A 20,556-nucleotide genomic window follows, 5' to 3' on the forward strand; every position below is an offset into this window, starting at 1 on the left:
TTGAGCATTGAAATGGAGCATCTATTTAATATCTGCTCCTGTTGCTATACATTTGTTGACAGTAGTATCAATTTGTCAGTGATAGGATTCACTTTGCAAATATTCCTTTTTTGGAATTACCTATTTAACACATTATGACTGTCAAGTTTTATTGAGAACAGGAATCAAACCTTGGAGATTCAGTGGCAAACTCTGAAGAAAACATTGATTGATTCAGCCAGAGAGGCATGTGGTGAAGTTGTCTGTAAGGATAAAAAAATCAGAACTCCCTGGTGGACACAGGAAGTTAAAGAGGCAGTGAAGGAAAAGAAGAAAGCATACCAAAAGTTCCTGTCAAATAAGTCAGCTTGTGCTCTTAGAGAATATAGAGACAAATGCAAGAATGCTAAACACTGTGTAAAACTAGCTAAACAAAAGTCATGGGAGGACTTTGGCAAGAATATAGAAAATAAATATCAAGAAGGTGGCAAAATATTCTGGAGGTTGTTGAAGAAGCTTAAGAATGGAGGAAAGAGTGCTATAAAAGGAATTAGAGATGATAAAGGTGACATGAAAACGGGAGAAAAAGATATCCTTGAAGTATGGAGTAATTACTTTGAAAAACTGCTAAATGAAAAAAGCAGTGATGTCAGCACAGTGGTAAAAGACATTGACCAGGCATGCGGTCAGGAATACATATCCATGCTTGAAGTAGAAAAAGCCATCAAAGGCTTGAAAAGTGGAAAGGCAGCAGGAGTAGATGATATTCGACCAGAAATGCTGAAGTATGGTGGTATAAGAGTCTTACAGTGGCTGCACTGCATAGTTCAGAAAGCCTGGACAGAGGGACGAATTCCCGATGATTGGAGTAGAGCTCTCATAGTACCCATATATAAAAAGGGAAATAAACTGAATGTGAGAATTACAGAGGTATTTCCCTACTGAGTGTTCCTGGCAAGATCTATGCAAGTATACTTGAGAAACGGTTGAGAAGAATTGTGGAAGAAAAGCTTGGTGAAGAACAAGCTGGATTCAGGCCAAATAGAGGCTGTCAGGATCAGATCTTCACTTTACGACAAATAGTCGAGAAAGCATGGGAATATAACAAAGATCTGTATTTAAGTTTTGTCGATTTGGAAAAGGCATATGACAAGGTGCCAAGAGAGAAGCTATTCAATACGCTGCAGTTATATGGTGTCAATGGGGCATTATATCAAGCAATACTTAGTCTTTATTTGAGTTGTAAGTCAGCAGTTAGAATTGAAGGAAGTACAGGAAGATGGTTTAATGTTAAATCTGGTGTGAGACAAGGATGTACATTATCCCCTCTGTTATTCATTATCTATATGGATCACATTATGAAGGAAAGTGGTATTAAACATGATATCAAAATTGGAGATGTTAATGTCAGCTCTTTGCTTTATGCAGATGATGTTATACTTCTAAATAAATCTGCTACAAGTCTGCAAGATTCTCTGACTAAATTGAACAGCTGTTGTAATAGATATGGTATGAAGGTCAGCAATAAAAAGACAAAGACAATGAAAATAGGCAGAATCATTGAAAATGTCAACTGTGTTGTGAATGTAGAACCTGTGGAACAAGTAAAACATTTCAGCTATTTAGGCACGATTTTTAGTGAAGATGGTAAATTAAATATAGAAATAGACCACAGAATAAGCATAGCTGGTATGGTGGGAAGTCAATTGAATAAATTCATATGGAATAAGAGAGAAATTAGTCGGAACACTAAATTAGCTGTATACAAGACAGTGTTCAAACCAGTTTTAACTTATGGATCCGAGAGCTGGGTCAGAAGTAAAACACTTGACCAAAGACTAGAGACCACAGATATGAGAGTCCTGAGAAAGATTATAGGCATGAACAGATGGCATCAATGGCAGTATCATATTAAAAACGAGGATATTAGGAAAGAACTTGGCATTGTCAGCATCCAGGAATGCGTTAGCAGAGCTAATCTCAGGTGGTATGGTCACTTAAACTGAATGGGCGAGGAAAGATTAGCAAAACAAGTGTTCTCTGCCAGGTTGGCAGGAAAACGACCCAGAGGAAGACCAAGATATAGGTGGACTGATACGGTACAAAGTGCCTTAGACGATAGAAATATAAGATCTGATAATGTTGGAGTGATGACAAGTAACAGGCTGATTTGGAGGAAAATTGTAGATAGGAAATTAATAATGATGTAATTTTTTTTTTTTTTCATTTAGTACTATCATATCCTGTACACCCCTTGAGGGTACATGGCAGGAATTTGATGATGATGATGATGAGTTTTATGAAAGCTTCCTAAAACAAACTTCTCTAGTCTTTGTTTTCAAACTTCTTATTTTTTCTCTACCTTGGTGCCTAATGTTTTCTTCTCTCTTTCAGTTGTTGATTTCCCATCATTTTCCTTGGTGAGCATGTGCACTTGTTCAGTTGAGCAGCAAGTAAGAAGTTAGGATAGCTGCCATATTGCCATTAGTAAAAGGAGAATATCTTTACAGTGAACAACAGACATCACTGTACACTAAACATTGTGAATTAGAATAAAAAAACATTTGAAATATTACACTTCTGATAATTTGATGAATGTATTTTATCTCAAACACTTTTTTTAAACATATATATTCATTTCTTATTGAGTACATACTAAGTGTCAATCATATGTGGTTAAAAACCAATATGAATTCTAATGTACAGAAGCAATAATCATACTTTAGAATTATGAATCTTTTTGCACAATAAGGGTTTAAAAATTTCTAAATTATGAGAAAGTGACTTTGAGATAAAATGCATTGGTAATCACATGCCTATACAGAAACCACTGATTTCATGGTGTGGGGACCTGTTTTGTACCAACAGAACGTTCCACACACCATGAAAATCAATGGTTTCCGTATAGGCATGCGACTGCCAATGCCGATCCTCTTCAATTCTATGTGTATAGTTCAGTGAGATATGTGTCGTGAACAGCTTTTATTAAATACTTTGGTTAATTACTGCACACAAGAAGTTCTGTTTGTCCGTATGACGGACAAACAGAACTTCTTGTGTGCTCTTTCCTGACAGACTGCTTTAGGATCACAGTTACATCTCTTTGGATTTGCATAAAGTTAGCTGTGAAGGTGTGAAGTAGTGTCTGTGCAAAAAAGTACACCAAATTTTTTGGCAGCTGCTGAAGCTATAGTTGAAATGTGGTTGTGCCAGGAAAGATTGGAGGTGCAGGTCAGTCCAAGACCTGAAGAATTACAGAAGCTTGTCAAAGGCTGTTTTTGTTCATGATGGTATCCATGTCGAACAGCAAGGAATGCCTGACATAAATGACTGCTTTAGTTGCTTTGCTGTTGATCAAAGAAAATTATTTTTGTGTGAAGTATAACTGGCTAAATTATCAAAATAAAAGACTTGGATGTGCATTTATATAAATGAATTAGAACTCTTGGAGTGGAAAAGAAGATGGACATGAAGATTTCTAAGGAATGGCTAAAAATGAAGTTGCCTATTTTGGTGAAAGTAGATAGCAACAACTACCATCTCTAAGAAAGAACACATCATGCTATGATGTAATGATATAGGTAAATACTTTTTTTTAGTTATCTTTTTATATCCTTTTAATCTTCAGTTCTTGCTAGCAAAGTATGAGTACTGGCTGACATTTATAGATTGAGTTTATAGTTAGATGGCATGAATATGACTCACTTTTTTTTTTTTTTGGATTCGCTATATATCATCATTAGTAGTCACATGTAAATTAGTTTTTTAATGATAATCTCATACAAGAGAGAGGTTGGTCAGCCTATAGTACATTAGTATTGGATGGACAAGAAGGAACTGATTTCCAATGATTTGAACAGCTGTGGATTAATTCTTGGGAAACATAAGATGAAAAGTGGCTCTAGTTAGCAGTGGAAGGAATGACTGAAGAGGAGAAATTGTTCTGGGGTTTGGAATTGACTGTGAAGGAGTATTTGAATAGCCACTGCACACATTTCATTTGATAGAGGGTAGAGGAATTATTGATACCATTTTAGGTAAATTGACTGTGGAAGATGCAGACAGCAGAAACTGATATAGTTCATTAATCAACCTATAATGAGTCAAAAATTTTAGGATGCTCTAAGAGATACCATCCCAGTTGTAAGAACAGTATTATCAGAACAAAATAGAAATTGTAATATATGTATGCTGAGAGATTTGAATAATCCAATAAAATAATCCCAAGAATTGAAATCTCATTTAAGATTGTTTGGTTAGAAGACTTGAAGAAAATTGCTCTTTTTTGTGTGAAATAAGAAAGAATTGTGTTTTGTTAGCATTAAAATTGACAAGGTTATCTGAACCATATTGAAGAATAGCTTGGAGATATTAATTTGGGATAGTAGAAGCTGATGTTGTAGAAGTTATCATAACTTGTGTGATGTATGATTTGTCAAATGAGGAGGAAGAGTGTAGTGGTCTCATCAGCAAAACTATTGGATTAGCAGTCAGTTGAAGTAGATTGTTCATGTATAGATGGAAGAGAATGAGTGCTAGAACAGTTTTGTAGAACTCCAGCATTAGTTGCATAGTTTGAACATAAGACCCATCCATCTAATCAGAAATATTCTTGTTTAATATACATTTGTACTAAACCCAGTCAGAAACCTTGGAGATATCATGAGCAACTGCTCAGCTCTTATGCTACCTTACATATCTTCAAGATAACACAGAGAGTGATGGTTCTTTCCATTATTTCAGAGTCAATTTAGTCAAAAGAATTGGGTAGTAGTTTTATTATTATTATTATTACGGGTGACTCCAGGGAGTCCTTAGACTCATCGAGGGAGGCTCTAAACATCATGTCCACACAACTATACAACATTCTCACAGTATCTATCATACTTGAACTCACTCACCGTCATAGCACCCACAACAGACTCTGGCAGCTTATCCAACTCGTTTACCACTTTAAAAGTAAAGAACCCAGCTCTAACATCCTTGCTAACCACACTCTTTTCCAGCTTCCATAGGTGTTCCCTAGTTCTCCCACCACCAGTCCTGATCTCAAAAATATCCTCTGAATTAATCCTATAGAAACCCTTTAGCAATTTGAATGTCTCAATCATATCTCCCCTTTTCTGCCTATCAACTAATTTCTGCAACCCACAAATCTTCAACCTATTCTCATAAGGTTCATTCCATAGACCTGCTATCATCTTGGTCACTCGCCTCTGGATCATCTCCACCTCCTCCCCATCAAGAAGGAACCTAGGTGACCAAATCTGGGCACAGTAGTCGAGGTGAGGTCTTATCAAGGCTCAGTACAGAGGTACAATAACTTGCTTGTCTCTGCTCGTCAAAGTATTTTTCAACAACCAAGTGAGTTGATGAGCTGATTTAGCCACTTTTGCAATGTGCCCCCTAAACTTCATCTCCCTATCCACCAACACTCCCAAGTCCCTGGCCTCATCAATCTCTTGGAGTACAGTTCAACCAATGTGGTATACTGCTGCTAATCTTTTCACCCCAAAATGCATAACCTTACATTTTGTCACATTAAATTGACATCCATTCTCCTTAGCCCAGAACTCCAATCTATCCAAGTCGTCCTGCAAAATTTTGACATCTTCTGCATTCACTATTGCCCTACCCAACTTTGCATCATCAGCAAACAAATGAACTGTTCCTCTTAGATCCTTCCCTATATCGTTAATGAACAAATTAAACAGCAGTGGTCCAAGAACAGAACCCTGCAGCACACCACTAGTCACAGGCCGTCTTTTGGACTCTACTCCTGAGTAAACTACTCTCTGATATCTCTCCATCAACCACCCACCTATCCATCTCACCAACCCTATATCCATTCCCATATGTTGTAGTTTATGGATTAGATCACCCTTCTTAGGAATAGTTGTACACGGCTTAATTTCTGCCACTGGAATAAGAGAGTTTAAAAAGGCACATAGAATTGAAGTCAACTGTTGAGTACAAACCTGTAGGTTTGTATTGGATAACAAAAGTCTCCTTTTGTTATCCAGTTTGGACAAGATTCCTCTAATATTTTTTCTGGTGAAAGAAAAAGAACCAAGGGGATATTGAGTTTTGAGTGTTTGGAATGGTTGAGACATTTGCCAAGTGAATCAATTGTTCAAGAATTTGTGAAGAGGCTAGGCTTTTCTGTGGGTGATGATGCAATAAAACTATCTGAGTGGTAATAGAGGTGGGAGCTATGTTGGGCAGAAGTTATGGCCTGTAGCTTTGTAAGGAGATCAGAAGGCATGACTGCACTTTCGACAAGATGCAACTTTCCTGATTTTAGTTCTTTTGAAATTGGTTTTTATTGTGATCACAGTTTTTTGCATTATTTCCAGGCTTTGATATAAGCAGTACAGGAAGATGGAGTTCTGAAGAGAGCCAGTTATATTATTGTGATTCTTTACTTGTACAGTCTTTTAATACTTTTTGGGGTGCAAGGCATACACTTCAAAAAAGACTAATTAAAGAAAAAATCATTGATAGGAAATAAGTAATAATGTAAATTTTCATGTGGCACCATCATGGTATCCTGTATACCTGCTTCTTGATGGTACATATTGAGAATTTGATGATATTTCACTCTCCACTATGTATCCATGATTGCATTCCTTCTATTTTTTGTTTTAAATCTATTGCTTGTAATTTTGTAAAGTAATTTCTGTACAGTCTTTAGACATTCAGAATATCCCCATTTTCATTCATGTCACTGTATGATGTTTGGTTCTTTATAGTACTTTCTGTCAACTTTCTTTTTACCTCCAATTCATTGTACCTGCCTCATGTTGTTTACTGTGCTTATATGACTTTGTGATAACTTCTGTGAAGCTAGAACAGCATAATAAAGACAACTATAGTTTTAGTCATAAAGGACTCCTGTATACTTCAGTCATTTCTTAGGTTACTTGCATTTTTTGCAAAGATTAATTAATTTTTAATTAGTTTTAATTAGCCAACCTGGTTGGCCGAGTGGTTAGTGTATCTGCTCTCAAGCCAAAAGGCTGCGGGTTTGATTGTCTGTGAAAATCCTAGTGGTGGTGTTGGACAGTAGATGGCATTGGTGTAGATGATGAGGTTTGCTGTAGTAGTTGGCGGATTGAGGGGTGGAGATAGAAAGTTGTAGAGTAGGTGCCCTCCCTCGATGAGTCTTTGGACTCCCTGGAGGTGTCATGCAATAATAATATTAATAATGTTTTTACCCCAAAGGAACTTGAGTTTTCAATTCACAACTCATAAAAATGGACCATAGAGCACACTGTAAACTAATTAGGATTAGCAATATGCTACTAGTTAATCTATATCTTCATGTAACCTTGGTCTGTCTGTACTGACTAGAAAGTTTTTATGTATAACTTATGTTACTGAAACTACACCAAATTGATGTGCATGGGCATGGTTAAGGTTGTGTGTGTGTGTGGGGGGGGATCTCTTGATGCTCTTTTTTTTTTTTAGCTCAGGATTATAGTCTTTTGAAGGAATGCTTCATTGGGAAGGCTGTTTCAGAGAGCAGAGATAGATGAAAGATGAGCAGGAGTAGTAGGTTTAGTGGATTAGCATTTGAACTGTATATGGATATTGGATAGTTGCTACTTCCTCTTCTTAACTGAGGGTTGTAGTCTTTGGGGAATACTTCATTGGGAAGGCTCTTCCAGAAAGCAGAAATAGATGGAATGAAAGATTGGTGTGAATATCAAGTTTGGATTAGCAGATTGACTATAATTGGATCTTAGTCAGCTGCTGCTTCTGTTATTGTAGGTTTTGTAGACATAGAGGAATGATGGATGCCACGGAAGTATCTGCAGAAAAAACAGTGTAGAAATCTGTGAGATTTCTCTTCATGGATTTGAAAGACAGTGTGTGTGTGTGAGAGAGAGAGAGAAAGAAATAAGGGTTATCAAACCATCCTAAATCAGAGAGCAATATTCTAAGGTTGGGAAATGTGGGATTTTTAAATAGTTAGGATGGGACTGGTGAAAAAGCAGTGTCTTGAGTAAGTTGGCAATAGACTGTAAGCCAGTTTAATTTTCTTTTCTCCTTTCTTAGTGTTGCATGGTGATCGGCATTCATTTTAGAAATTATGGACTTTACAACCATGTTATAAATAATTATTTTCATTTCACAACATTTCGACCTTCATATTAAGATCATCATCTGGAGTATATACAAATATACAAGGACAAGCTGAGTTACATTTCACACAGTAAGCTAAAGAAACAATGATTTGATCATCGGTTATTCTACTGGCATGACCTCTAGTGAAAAAAAAAATACAGATAAAATTAAAAATTAATTAATTATTTAGAAACTACATCAAAGCTAAATTCCATTAAAGATAACATGAGAGAAATATTCTTTCATATTTCATATAGATAGTGTTCTTATAGTAACAATGATGTCTTATTTTTAACCTGACAATTGTTATATTAGATTTAGGATTCTGGATTATCTGCAGTCCTGTTTATAGTTAAATCTTAGGTTAACTATAAACGAGAAAAGTTCTGTGGGTAGAATATGTGCCTTCCATATGCTTGGGAGTTTTAGACCATCATTATTGTTCAGATTGGGATGGTTGATAACAATCTCACAGGCTTCCTTAAATTTGCATTTATACCATGTTTTAGTGTGATGTAAACAATTGGTGCTTTTCCAGTCAATTCTATGTAAAGTGTTCAGGGCATCAGAAAGGCCAGCTTCACCATAGGTATTATATTTAATGTGTCGTTTATGTTCCTTTTGTCTGATAAGAATTGTGTTTCCTGTTTCCCCTATATATGGTAGATTACAGGTGCAATAAATACGGTATACTCCATGGTGGGCCAACAGAGGGAGTGGGTCTTTGGATGAACTCATCCAAGCATATGGAAGGCACATATTCTACCCACAAAACCTTTCTCCCTAAGAGTTAACTATAAACAGGACTGTAGATAATCCAGAATCCTAAATCTAATATAGCAATTGTCATGTTAAAAATAGGACATTATTGTTACTGTAAGAAAACTATATAAAAGAATGTTTCTCTCATGTTATCTTAAATGGAATTTAGCTTTAATGTAGTTTCTAAATAATTAATTAATTTTTAATTTTATCCGTATTTTTTTTTTTTTTCACTAGAGGTCATGCCAGTTTAATTTTGATTATCTTTCATCTTCATGGAAGAGATTTTTTTTCCTGGAGAGGTTAACTGTTTGTTATTAACATTTGAATAAATTTTCCAAACCATCCTTTTCCATTAATTTTTCATTTGCAGTTTTAATGCTTTGATGGATTTTTCTTTTGTTGCATTAAAATTCTAACAAGAAATGTATAGCTTAATTTCTTAAGACAGCAATGAAAGGCATATTATAACACTTATATATTTAATAAATGTTTTATATATGCGAATAATAATGTGTTCTCTGTTTCTAATCCGTAGTTTTATAATGAGGAAGAAGCAAGAAAATACACTTCAAAGTAAGTAACTTGATTGGACATTTAAGAAGAATGAAACACATCTTGAATAGGAAATAGCATTTATTCATATAAAGTTTTGATATAGTTAACTTTCACTATTATAAAACTATAATGAATGTACTCACTATAAGAGACTTCAGAAAAGTTTTTTTTTTTTTTTGGTAGCATCAGTGTTATTCTAAAGAAAATTTGCTATGCATCAAACTTTCTACTATATAATACTTCCTACAGTTCACCATAACGAGAATTGAATATATTATTATTATTATTATTATTATTACTATGAAATACTCCAGGGAATTAGGGAATCATCGAGGGAGGCTACACATCACTCACGCTACATTATATCTTTTCTTGAATTCATTCTGCACTAACAGTCTCCTAAGATAAGCCATTCCAGTTATACACTGCCCTGAGAGAACATTTTTGAAAATTATGGAGACAACTACTGTGTTTGAGTAAAACACAGTAGTTGTCAGTAACTTTAACTAAACTCTACATTTGGCGTTTCGACCTTTATATCAAAGTCATCTTCTGGAGCATATGCACTATATACAGAGAACAAGCTACACTACAATCTATCTGGTTTGTTAAAGTTACTGACCAGCCATTACAACAATTGTTGGCCTGACCTCTAGTGAAAAAAAAAAAAAAAATAGAATATACATCAACACTAGAGTCCTATTATTAATATTATTTGTTGGTTGTAGAATTACATTGGGCACAACAAGTCTATGTGTGTGTGTGTGTGTGTGTGTGTGTGTGTGTGTGTGTGTGTGTGTGTGTGTGTGTGTGTGTGTGTGTGTGTGTGTGTGTATATACATATATTTACAATATGATTATACATGTACATTCCAACCAGTTGGTGTGGAAAGGTTTCTAATACTAGCTAGAAGTTGGTTAGAGTCCTGACTTATGTATTAGGTAGGCTGAATGTGTGCCATACAGATTCTTGGAATGTTCATGCTGCCATTGTTGTTGATATTTGCGTGGTTTATCATAATTTTGCAGGCTTCCTTAAATTTCCTTTTACACCAGATTTTTGTATGGTGTAAAGAGCGGGTGCTTTTCCAGTCGATTTGGTGTAAGGTGTTGAGCGCGTGATCTGAGAGGCCTGCTTCACCATAATTGTTATATTTAATGTGTCTTATGTGTTCTTTCTTACGTATAGGGACTGTACGTCCTGTTTCACCAATGTATGGTAAGTTACAGGTGCAGTGGATGCAATAGACTCCAGGATGTGCCAATGGGAGGAGAGGGTCCTTAGAGGAGTTGAATATGTTTTTAAGTTTAGTAGGTGGCTTAAAGGTGGCATTGAGGTTATAATGGTGTAGGATTCTGTTGATTTTTTCTGATAACCCTTTAATATGTAAATTAATTACATTAAAATTTATTTAATTACAGTAAAACCATAGCCAGATGGCTATGGTTTTACTGTAATCTAGATTTTTTTTGTTGATGTTTTATGGAGTATTTTATTGATAGTATTTTTGTTATAGCCATTATTTATGAATGTGTTGCTGATGATTTTTAGTTCTTGCTTCAGGGCTTGCTGGTTAGAGCAAATTGTTATGGCCCTGTTTTTAGGGGTGTTAATGACTCCATATTTTTGTGATAGGTGGTGGTATGAATTAGCATGTATGTATTGACCCATGTGTGTTGGTTTTCGGTAGACCGTGAAGGATAGACTGCCTGAGGGAAGACGTGTGACTAGTGTCTAGGAACAGGAGTGAGCTCTGGTTTTCAATTTCGATGGTAAATTGTATGCGTTCATGCTGTTTGTTCAGGTAGCTAAGGAATGTGTTTAGCGTTTGTCGCCCATGCGGCCAGATAGCGAACACATTGTCAACGTATCTAAGCCATATTGTAGGTTTTAGAGTGGCGGAATCAAGAGCCAACTGCCCTGAGAGAAAAATCTAGCCCCCCCCCCCTTTTCTTCACTGCATTCATTTTCAACTTCTATGGATGCTCTCTTGTCCTATCCACAAAATGAAAAATTCCATCTACTTGTATCTCATATGTCCCTTTCATAAGTTTAGGCATATTCTTTTTTCCTGTCTGCTAGTATCTGCAGTCCACAAATACTCAATCTCTCTCCATAATCTATATTCCATTGTCCCAACTTCCTGTCTTTACATTTACTAATGTTGAACTGACAGTTTTCATGAGTACACAATCGAGCTTATTCAAATCATTGTGCCAAGGTATTGCATGTCAGTTGAATTTCTTATTATCCTGCCTATCTTTGCATTATCAACAAAAAAGCTGTATGTCTCCTGTTATATCATTAATGTCGAGATTGAATAACAGTGCACTACTTATCCTTGTGGTACACAAATGGTTACCTTAAATTTTGCTAACTCACATCCTCCATATGTCTCTTTGATATGTCAGTCAATCATCCTCTTATCTTATCAACACTAATATTTTATAATCCAATTCCATGTTCTTCAGTTTATGCAACAACCTTGTCTGTTGTCAAAAGCTTTGGCAAAGTCTAAAAGTATTATGGTGTATTCTAACATAATAATGTTGCGATTGTCTGCCTCAACTGTAACATTATTATAAAATGTGAGCAAGTTACTCAAGCATGGTGTTCCCTTAGTAAACCTGTGCTGCTCATTGGAGATTCTCTGTCGACTCATTTCTGTATGCAATCTCTTACCGACTTTTCCAAAATCTTTACAACCACTTCAGAGATACCGATAGGTCAATAGTTAGGCACATCAATCTCTGCACCACCATTATGGAATGGGATTTTCATACTTTCTTTCCACTCCTCCTATGGAATCTTCTCTGTGCTGAGACTCAAGTAATATGGCCAGGTCACGGGCATTTTGACTGAACACTCTTTTTAGCATCTGCACTGATATCCCATCAGTGCAGATGCCAAATGCTTATTAATTTCATGCAACAGCTCTAATAACTCCTTGTCCACCTGATTTGTTTCTTGCAATGTAGAGATGGCATTGAGCTGGTGTTGCAGTCACCAGGTTGATAGCTTTTAGCAAAGTGGGCACTTGGTTGAACAAGTTTTACTTCTGTCACTTGCATACATCTGCATTCAGGAGCATTATTCTTTCATGTTCATTCTTTCTCTTATACTTTCTAGAATTCTTTTGGATTGTCTTTAGCTTGCAGAACCAGTTCCTTTTCATACTCAAACTTAGCTTTCTATACAATAGTTGTAGCTCCTCTGGCCTCTGCTTTACAATTTTCATAACTGACATCAATCTTATGCATGTGACATTCCTTCCACACCATCTTTTTCTTAAGAATCTCTTGGTTAATAAGACTGCATATCCAGCCCTGCTCATTCTTCAAATTCTAGGGACACATTTTGATATCACGTTATTGATGAAATTTTTAAACGCTTCCCATGCCTTGACTACCTATACATCTCTCGCAACTGATATCATGGAAGGGAACTTAGTATTTTCCTCAGTTGGTGATAATTTTCTGCTTTGTAGTTCAGCATGTAACCTTTTTTGAATGGAATATCCGTACACTTAGTCAGTTCCCAGGTCAATACAGCATGATCACTGTTATCAACTGGATGCAGAACAGTCACATGTATTACTGAACCTCCCCCAACACTATAATGAGGCCTAACATTCTTTGAGCTTGGGTTTCCTTCTTTCATATGTTGCTTAATGTAGTTATTTCACAGCAGCTCATTAAATTCTGCTTCATTTTTCTCATTAGATTTTACTGCTACCCAAGTCAGTGCTCTGATAATAAAGTTGCTAATGATGATTAATTGTTTATTATCCTTTTGGTTTATTTCCATAAACATAAGGAGCTAGTAATGATGCATTTCATCATCACGAACTGTGATCCATTAGGGCTGTAGCAACACTCGCCAGGTATTAGATCTTGTTAGACTCCACCTCACACCACATAGCTTCAAAGCTTTCCACATGGCTCACTGCTGTATGAAAAGCTCTGTTATTGCAGTCATAGCTTTCTACCCTAACTTGACTCAAAAATCATCTGATACCATCTAACCCTCCTGCCATGTGTATCCTTACTTTATACTCAATACAATTAGAACATTGCTTCTGAGAGGTAGGTATAATACCAATAATCTGAGGTCACTGTGTAACCTTTTTTTGAATTGAATATCCATATACTTAGCCAATTCCTCAGTACATCATCACTGTGGCAACAAATTCAATCCCTTTGTTACTCATACTGTTTGTGTACAGATATAAGTTACAGTGATGTTTTTTTGCTACCCTATGTATGAGGAGGGGGGGGAGTTCTGATAAACACCTAGATATTATTGTTATTATTATTAAACAACTGATATAACCACAAGAAAGAACATAACTTAAAGCCCTTTAACCCCTCCCTCCCATGCTTCATTAAATTGTAATAATGTGGTGGGGGGTAGGCAGTAGATGGCGTTGGTGTAGTTCCGGTCAGTTGGTGGATTGAGTGGCGAAGACAGAGTTGTAGAGCAAGTGCCCTCCCTCGATGAGTCTTTGGACTCCCTGGAGGTGTCTAATAATGATATATAGTTCGCCCACCGTTTGTAGGTCTATCCTTGGAATTTTGCCAAGAATAGTCGATTCATGCTGAAGGGGAGAAAGAAATGAAGGATGTACGAATTGGTACATCCTCCATTTGTGAAATCACGTGCTTTCTTGTCTGTCGCTGTACTAGTACTAGCTTGATTTTTGTTGTCACTTTTTTGCATTATTTTTTTATTATTAATTTGTATGATGGATCCAGTACAGTCAACAAGTTCTGATGTTAAACGTTTCAGTAGCTCTTGCAAAAGAATTGCATATTGCATAATGGGCTGACATTCTGCAAAAAAGAATCATCAGAAGGCCATCTCCTTGTTCCCCTTTCTCAAGTCATAAAACGTGCAAGTACAATTGTGGGCATATCGGGGTCGACTGCTAAAAGAATTCGTAGGGAATCAAAAGGTGAAGGTAAGCTAAAATTTAAATTTCCTAAAAAAAGCACCAGAGAAAGAAAACCATCGAAACCATAGCTTTGAATGATTTTGATGTAGACATTATAAGAAGAACTATTCACGAATTTTGCATGGTCGAGAAAAGAGTGCCAACTTTTCCGAAATTGATTCCTGTGCTTAAAGAAAAAATTAATTTTCTCTGGAAAAGAGAAACTTTAAGGAAAAGACTTCATGAAATCAGATTTTGTTTTAAAAAGTCCCAGAATAAAAGGAAACTCATCATGGAGCGAAGTGACATTCTTTTATCTAGAATGCAGTATTTGAGAGCAATAAGATGTTTCAGGGAGGAGAAAAGACCGATTGTGTATCTAGATGAAACTTGGATTTGATAGTAATTTAACTTATGGAAAATGTTGGCAGTCTAAAGAAGAATGTGGAGTACTACAAACTGGAAATGCCTTGCAGCGAATAATAATTTTGTGTACGGGTGGAGAAATGGGTTTTTTTTACCGAATTCAAACTTACTATACAAAGCCAATTCAGCTATTTGAGATTACCATAGACAAATGAATTCTACGATCTTCGAAAAGTGGGCAGAAGAAAAACTGATTCCAAACCTTCCTAAAAATGCTGTTGTTATAATTGATAACGCTTCATCTATTCGATTAAACAAATCGAATTAAATTAAATCGAAAATTAAACAAAAAGTTCCAAATTGGTCTAATAAGAAGCAATTTCTTATGGATTGGCTCTCTGCAAATAACATTTCTCATTCCCCAGATATGCAAAAAATTGAATTGCTTAATTTGGTCAAAAGAAACTCGCCCACAACTAAACTATTTAAATTCGACACGATGCTCAAAGAGCATGGATTTCTTGCTTTGAGACTACCACCATATCATTGCGATATTTAATGCTATTGAGTGTGTTTGGGCAGAAGTAAAAAGTTTCATTCGCCATTGCAACGTAACTGGGGATATTGACATGTCGAAACTTTTTAAGCTTTCAGAACAGGCAATTGAAAGTATTACAGTTCAAAACTGGGGAAAATATTGCTCTCATGTCACCTCATTGGAAAATATGTATTGGGACAGAGACGGAATTATCGAAGAATTATGCAAACCTTTGGTGATCAGTTTAAGTGAAAGTGATGGCGATTCGGACACCGATTCAGATGACTCTGAAGATTAAAAGGATTTGACAATAACATTTTTTTTGCATGGGTTTGTTAAAAGAGTCACAACAAGTCATAAATAATTAATCAGTTTAGGACATTAAAGTGTGTCAGTTCTCTCAACTGGAAGTTTAGAGTATCTAAGTTCATTTGAAAAAATTTCTGTTTTTCTGTATAATTATTTTTATTTTATAGGAAACTTTCTTAAAAATAAACTTAGTTACATTTTTGTTTTATGCTATATCTTTTTTAATTTTGTTAATACTCTGCGTACATTTTTTCAACTGTTATACAAGCAAAATAGTCACACTTTAAAAACAGCAATGTTCGTAAAAGAAAAGTTAAATTTCCTGACCTGTAATAATAAACAAACTGATCCCAGAAGACGGATTGATTACCCTATTATCAGAATGGATTCTCCTTTTTCTGACATGCGCAGAAGTGTCGAGGGATCTCTAATCGGTGGGCGAACTATATAAGAAGGCATTTCAGAGGTTGGGTAGAAATTCAAATACTCAGAAGTGCAGGCTGTCATCAAGTTTTTCGTACTGCAAGAAAAGTCCTCAACTGATATTCACTAAACTTTGTGTGAGACTTGAGGGGACTGTACCCCAGCATATTCAACAGTTGCCAGATGGGTGACAATGTTTAAAACTGGGCATTCTGAGATGACATATGCCCCCAGGTCAGGAAGACCTTCCACAGCAAGCACACCTGAAAACATTGATCCAGTGCATGTCATGATCCTTAATGATGATGAATACTAGCCAAAAACATTGCAAAGACACTGGGGATATCTAGGGAATGAGTTGGGATCATTATCCACCAACATCTGGACATGCAGAAACTTTCAGTGAAGTGGGTCCCCAAATGTTTAAATGCCAACCAAAAGTGAGAATGTGTGCTGTTATCTCAAGATATTTTGCTTCATTTTGAGAAATTAGGTGCAAATTTTTTTGGCTTGTATTGTGACTGTTGATGAAACATAACTTCATCGCTATGACCCAGAGACCAAACAACAGTCATTGGAGTGGTTCTCCACTCCACAAAGGTTCTCCATGGCCAAAGAAATTCTGAACCCAAAAGTCAGCAGGAAAGGTTCTTGCCATTGTCTTTTGGAATATGGATGGTGTAATCCTTATGAAGTACCTCAAGAAGGGTGAAATTGTTACAGCAGCAGTTTATTCAACAGCTCTAAAAGAATTGAGGGAGGTACTGAAGGAAAAATGCAGGAAACTGAGCAGAGGCATGTTGCTTTTGTGGGGCAACACATCCGCCCACACTGCTCATGAAACCCAACAGACAATACACAATGTAATAAAAATAACTAACCGTGGGTTTATTTGTCGTAAGATATTTGATATTACGAGTTACCAACTAGATTGGGTGCTTTATTTCTAACCCATCTCTCAGATCCATAACTTAAAACTGGTTTGAACACTGTCTTTTATACTGCTAGTTTAGTGTTTTGTCTAATTTCCCTTTTATTCCATATACATTTATTTCATTGGCTTCACCACACCAGCTTTGTTTATTCTTGTCTATTTCCATATTGAATTTGGAGTCCTCACTAAAAACTGTGCCTAAACAGCCGAAATATTTTTCTTGTTCTGTAGGTTCTCCATTGAGAATGCAGTTTTCTATATTCCTGTATTTTCTATATAATTTCTATATTATTCTATATTCCTATTTTCTATATGCCTGTTTTCAGAGTTTTGACCTTTTTATTACTGAATTTCATTTTCATGCCAAATTTGTTACAACTGTTATTTAATTTAGTTAAGGAATCCTTGCAACTTACACTGGATGTGTTTAGGATTACAACATCATAAAGCAAAGAGCCAAGTTTGATATCACAGATTCTAATATCCGAGATAAAGTCACTTTCTTTCATAATGTGATCCATATGGATGATGAATAGGATTGGAGATGGTGTGCTTCCTTGTTTTAGACCTGATTTTACATCAAGCCATCTTTCTCTCTTACCTTCAATTGTAACTGCTGATTTGCAACTTAAATAGATTGTGTATTGTTTTGTATAATGTTCCATTTATCCTATAGAATTGTATCATTTTGAAAAGTTTTTCTCTAGACACAAGGTGTCTAGAGAAAAATTGGGGAAAGTTCCTCTTTCCCCAATTATTCTTAGCTTTTTTTCAAGAATGCATACATAAATCTGGAGTACTTAGTAGAGAAATTTCTCTGTAATTCCCACATTATTTTATTCTCCTTTTTATTAGATGGGAACTATACTCCAGGCACTTTTGGTATACTTTCTTCCATGGTCTTAGATGATAATAATAATAATATATTGCTTCTTCCTGACATCCTGAAGACCAGAACTATAAGCAGCAGTTAAGCTTAATATCCCTTTATTGGTGCAAATTTTAACTTTGTTTTGTTTTCCTTTCTAATTTTTTTTTTCTTTTATGTGGAATGTAATTAAAATTTCATGTAATAAATTTGGCAGTTTTTGCATAATGAGATTACACACTATCCTCTGTCTTAACATGTCAGCTGTTTTTTGCATAACATTGTGTAAAACCTGTACTTTAGTGTATGATTCGCACTTCCAAATCACATTTTATACAAATTTTTTATGTAACATGACATAGTTTTAACTTACTATAGTAGACTATTATGGACTATACCAATATAACATTGTTTTTCTCCAGTGAATTTCCTTTAACATATTTTGTCTATGGGACTTTGCTTGAGACTTTCTAGTAGCTCTTTCTTATTATGATTGTAGAAAGAAGCTTTAAATTACTGAAGAATATTGTTGAATTTTTGTAAAAATTATACATTATTATTCCAGTCATGTTTATGTTATTTAATATCTCTAATACAGTGTCTTATAAAGACAAAATTCTGAGATTAGGTCAATGATTTCTGCACTATGTTTTAAACAATTTCTCTTCATAATATACACAAGTGAAACTCAAAATTTCAATAAGCACTCTTGATGATGGAGTTCATCTCTCACCTAAAGCCAATCATAATATTTCTCAGAAGTTTTATTCCTTTAAGGAAATATCAAAAGAAAATATTTTGTCCAAAACTTATATTTTCAGGAGTGAATAATATATAATAAAATTAAATATTAAGTCCAATGTAAATAATATTAAACACTATATGTTATATTGTATATTAAATGCTTAGTAATATATTGAGTGGTGGAGATGAATAGCTACCTCCCTCAATGAGTCTTCAGACTCCTTGGAAGTGTCACATAATAATAATAATAATAATAATAATGCTCATAGTGCAATCTTAACTAGTTTCCTGTTAGTTTGTTGTGGCTAACCACTTAACCAACTAGACTGGCAAATTTTGTCCTCCATTAATATTATACACAAGTGAACCACAAATATTGCCAGCTGGTTAGCTGAATGGTTAGTATATCTACTCTGCAACTAACAGGCTTCTGGATATAATCTCACTGCAAGCATGATGTTTGTGATTGTCTTTTGGTGGGAGATGACTTTCATCATCCACCCTGAGATCTCTGTCCTGCTAAGTGTGAAATGACTTGAAAACGTTTCATGTTTGGTCTTTAGAGTTGGGTTTCTTTCTGGATTATGTAAAAAATAAATAAAAATATAAAACTGTTTTAAAATTAATAAAATGAGGGAGTAAAAAAATCCTTAGTCCATATATGGTACTAATATACTATAGGTTTACAACCTTTTGTGTGTGTGTGTCACATAAATATATATAATTTAGCATATGATGCACACATGTGCATAATCAAATTCCTTCCTTTAGGGGTGTATAGGATATTATGATAGTACTTCACAAAAAATTTACATTATTACTAACTTGCTATCAATAATTTTCCTCCAAAGTAGCCTATTATGTATTATGAATCTGTCAACATTCATATTATTAGACCTTATATTTCTGTCTTCTAAGGCATTTTTACTGTGTCGATCCACCTACACCTTGGTCTTCCTCTGGGTCTTTTTCCTGCCAACCTGGCAAAGAACACTTGTTTTGCTACTCTTTCATTCTGTTTAAATGGCCATACAACATGAGATTAGCTCTGCTAACACATGGATGCTAACAGTCTCAAGTTCTTTCTTAATATCCTCATTTTTAATATGATACTGTCATTGATGCAATCTGTTCAGTCCCCTAATAATCTTTCCCATGACTCTCATATCTGTGGTCTTCAGTCTTTGATCAAGAGTTTTATTTCTAATCCAGCTCTCAGATTTATAAGTTAAAATTGGTTTGAAAACTGTCTTGTATACACTTAGTTTAGTGTTTTGACTAATCTCTCTCTCTCATTCCATATAAATGTATTCAACTCTTCCTACTATGCCAGCGTTGCTAATTCTACTGTCTCTTTCCAAATTTAATATGCCATCTTCCATCTTAATGCTGGTGTTGGAAATAATCCAATCCTAATGTCTTAGGAAAATATGGCGAACTTTTCATAAATAACAATGGTCGAGAACTGTTAGACATCTATATTTTCAATAATTTTAAAATAACTAATACTTCTTTATTTTTTTTTTCAAATAAATAAATATACTTGGAATAGCAGAGGAACAAGATCTATAATTGATTGTCATTGCTAATCAGAAAAATTTTTTTCAGATCATTACTTAGTAGTTGAATGCTTTTCACCAATTGGCTCTCCATGACGATTTGTGCTGATTTATATATCATATATACATCTCAAATATAAGCTACATATTGCTTGATATAATGTCTCATTTATAATATAACTGGAGTATTTTAAAATGCTTTTGTCTTGACATCTTGGCATATGCCTTTTTCAGATCTACCAAAAACTAAACACTGACCCTTGTTATATTCCCATGCTTTCTCAACTGTTTGTCTTAAAGTGAAATCTGATCTACAAACTGTTTGGCCTGAACCCAACTTGTTCTACTCCAAGCTTCTCCTCCACAATTTTTCTTAGCCATTTCTTAAGTATACTTGCCTAAATCTTACCAGGATCACTCATCAGGGAAATATCTCTGTAATTCTCACATCC

General features: G+C 35.2%; 1 protein-coding gene across 1 annotated transcript in view; it reads left to right on the forward strand.

The window, feature by feature from the left end:
* LOC150095675 (18S rRNA (guanine-N(7))-methyltransferase) overlaps window positions 1-20,556 on the forward strand; it is a 136,094-nt gene that overhangs the window by 15,819 nt on the left and 99,719 nt on the right. Inside the window, exon 3 of the mRNA XM_090410109.1 lies at window positions 9,410-9,447. Within this exon, the coding sequence (XP_090266235.1) occupies window positions 9,410-9,447 (38 nt within the window). The remainder of the gene's footprint in view (window positions 1-9,409; window positions 9,448-20,556) is intronic.

This window comes from Typopeltis vanoorti, chromosome 20 (genome assembly GCF_054136105.1).
Source record: "Typopeltis vanoorti isolate ZY-2024b chromosome 20, IOZ_Tvanoo_1.0, whole genome shotgun sequence".
Taxonomy (NCBI): Eukaryota; Metazoa; Arthropoda; class Arachnida; order Uropygi; family Thelyphonidae; genus Typopeltis; species Typopeltis vanoorti.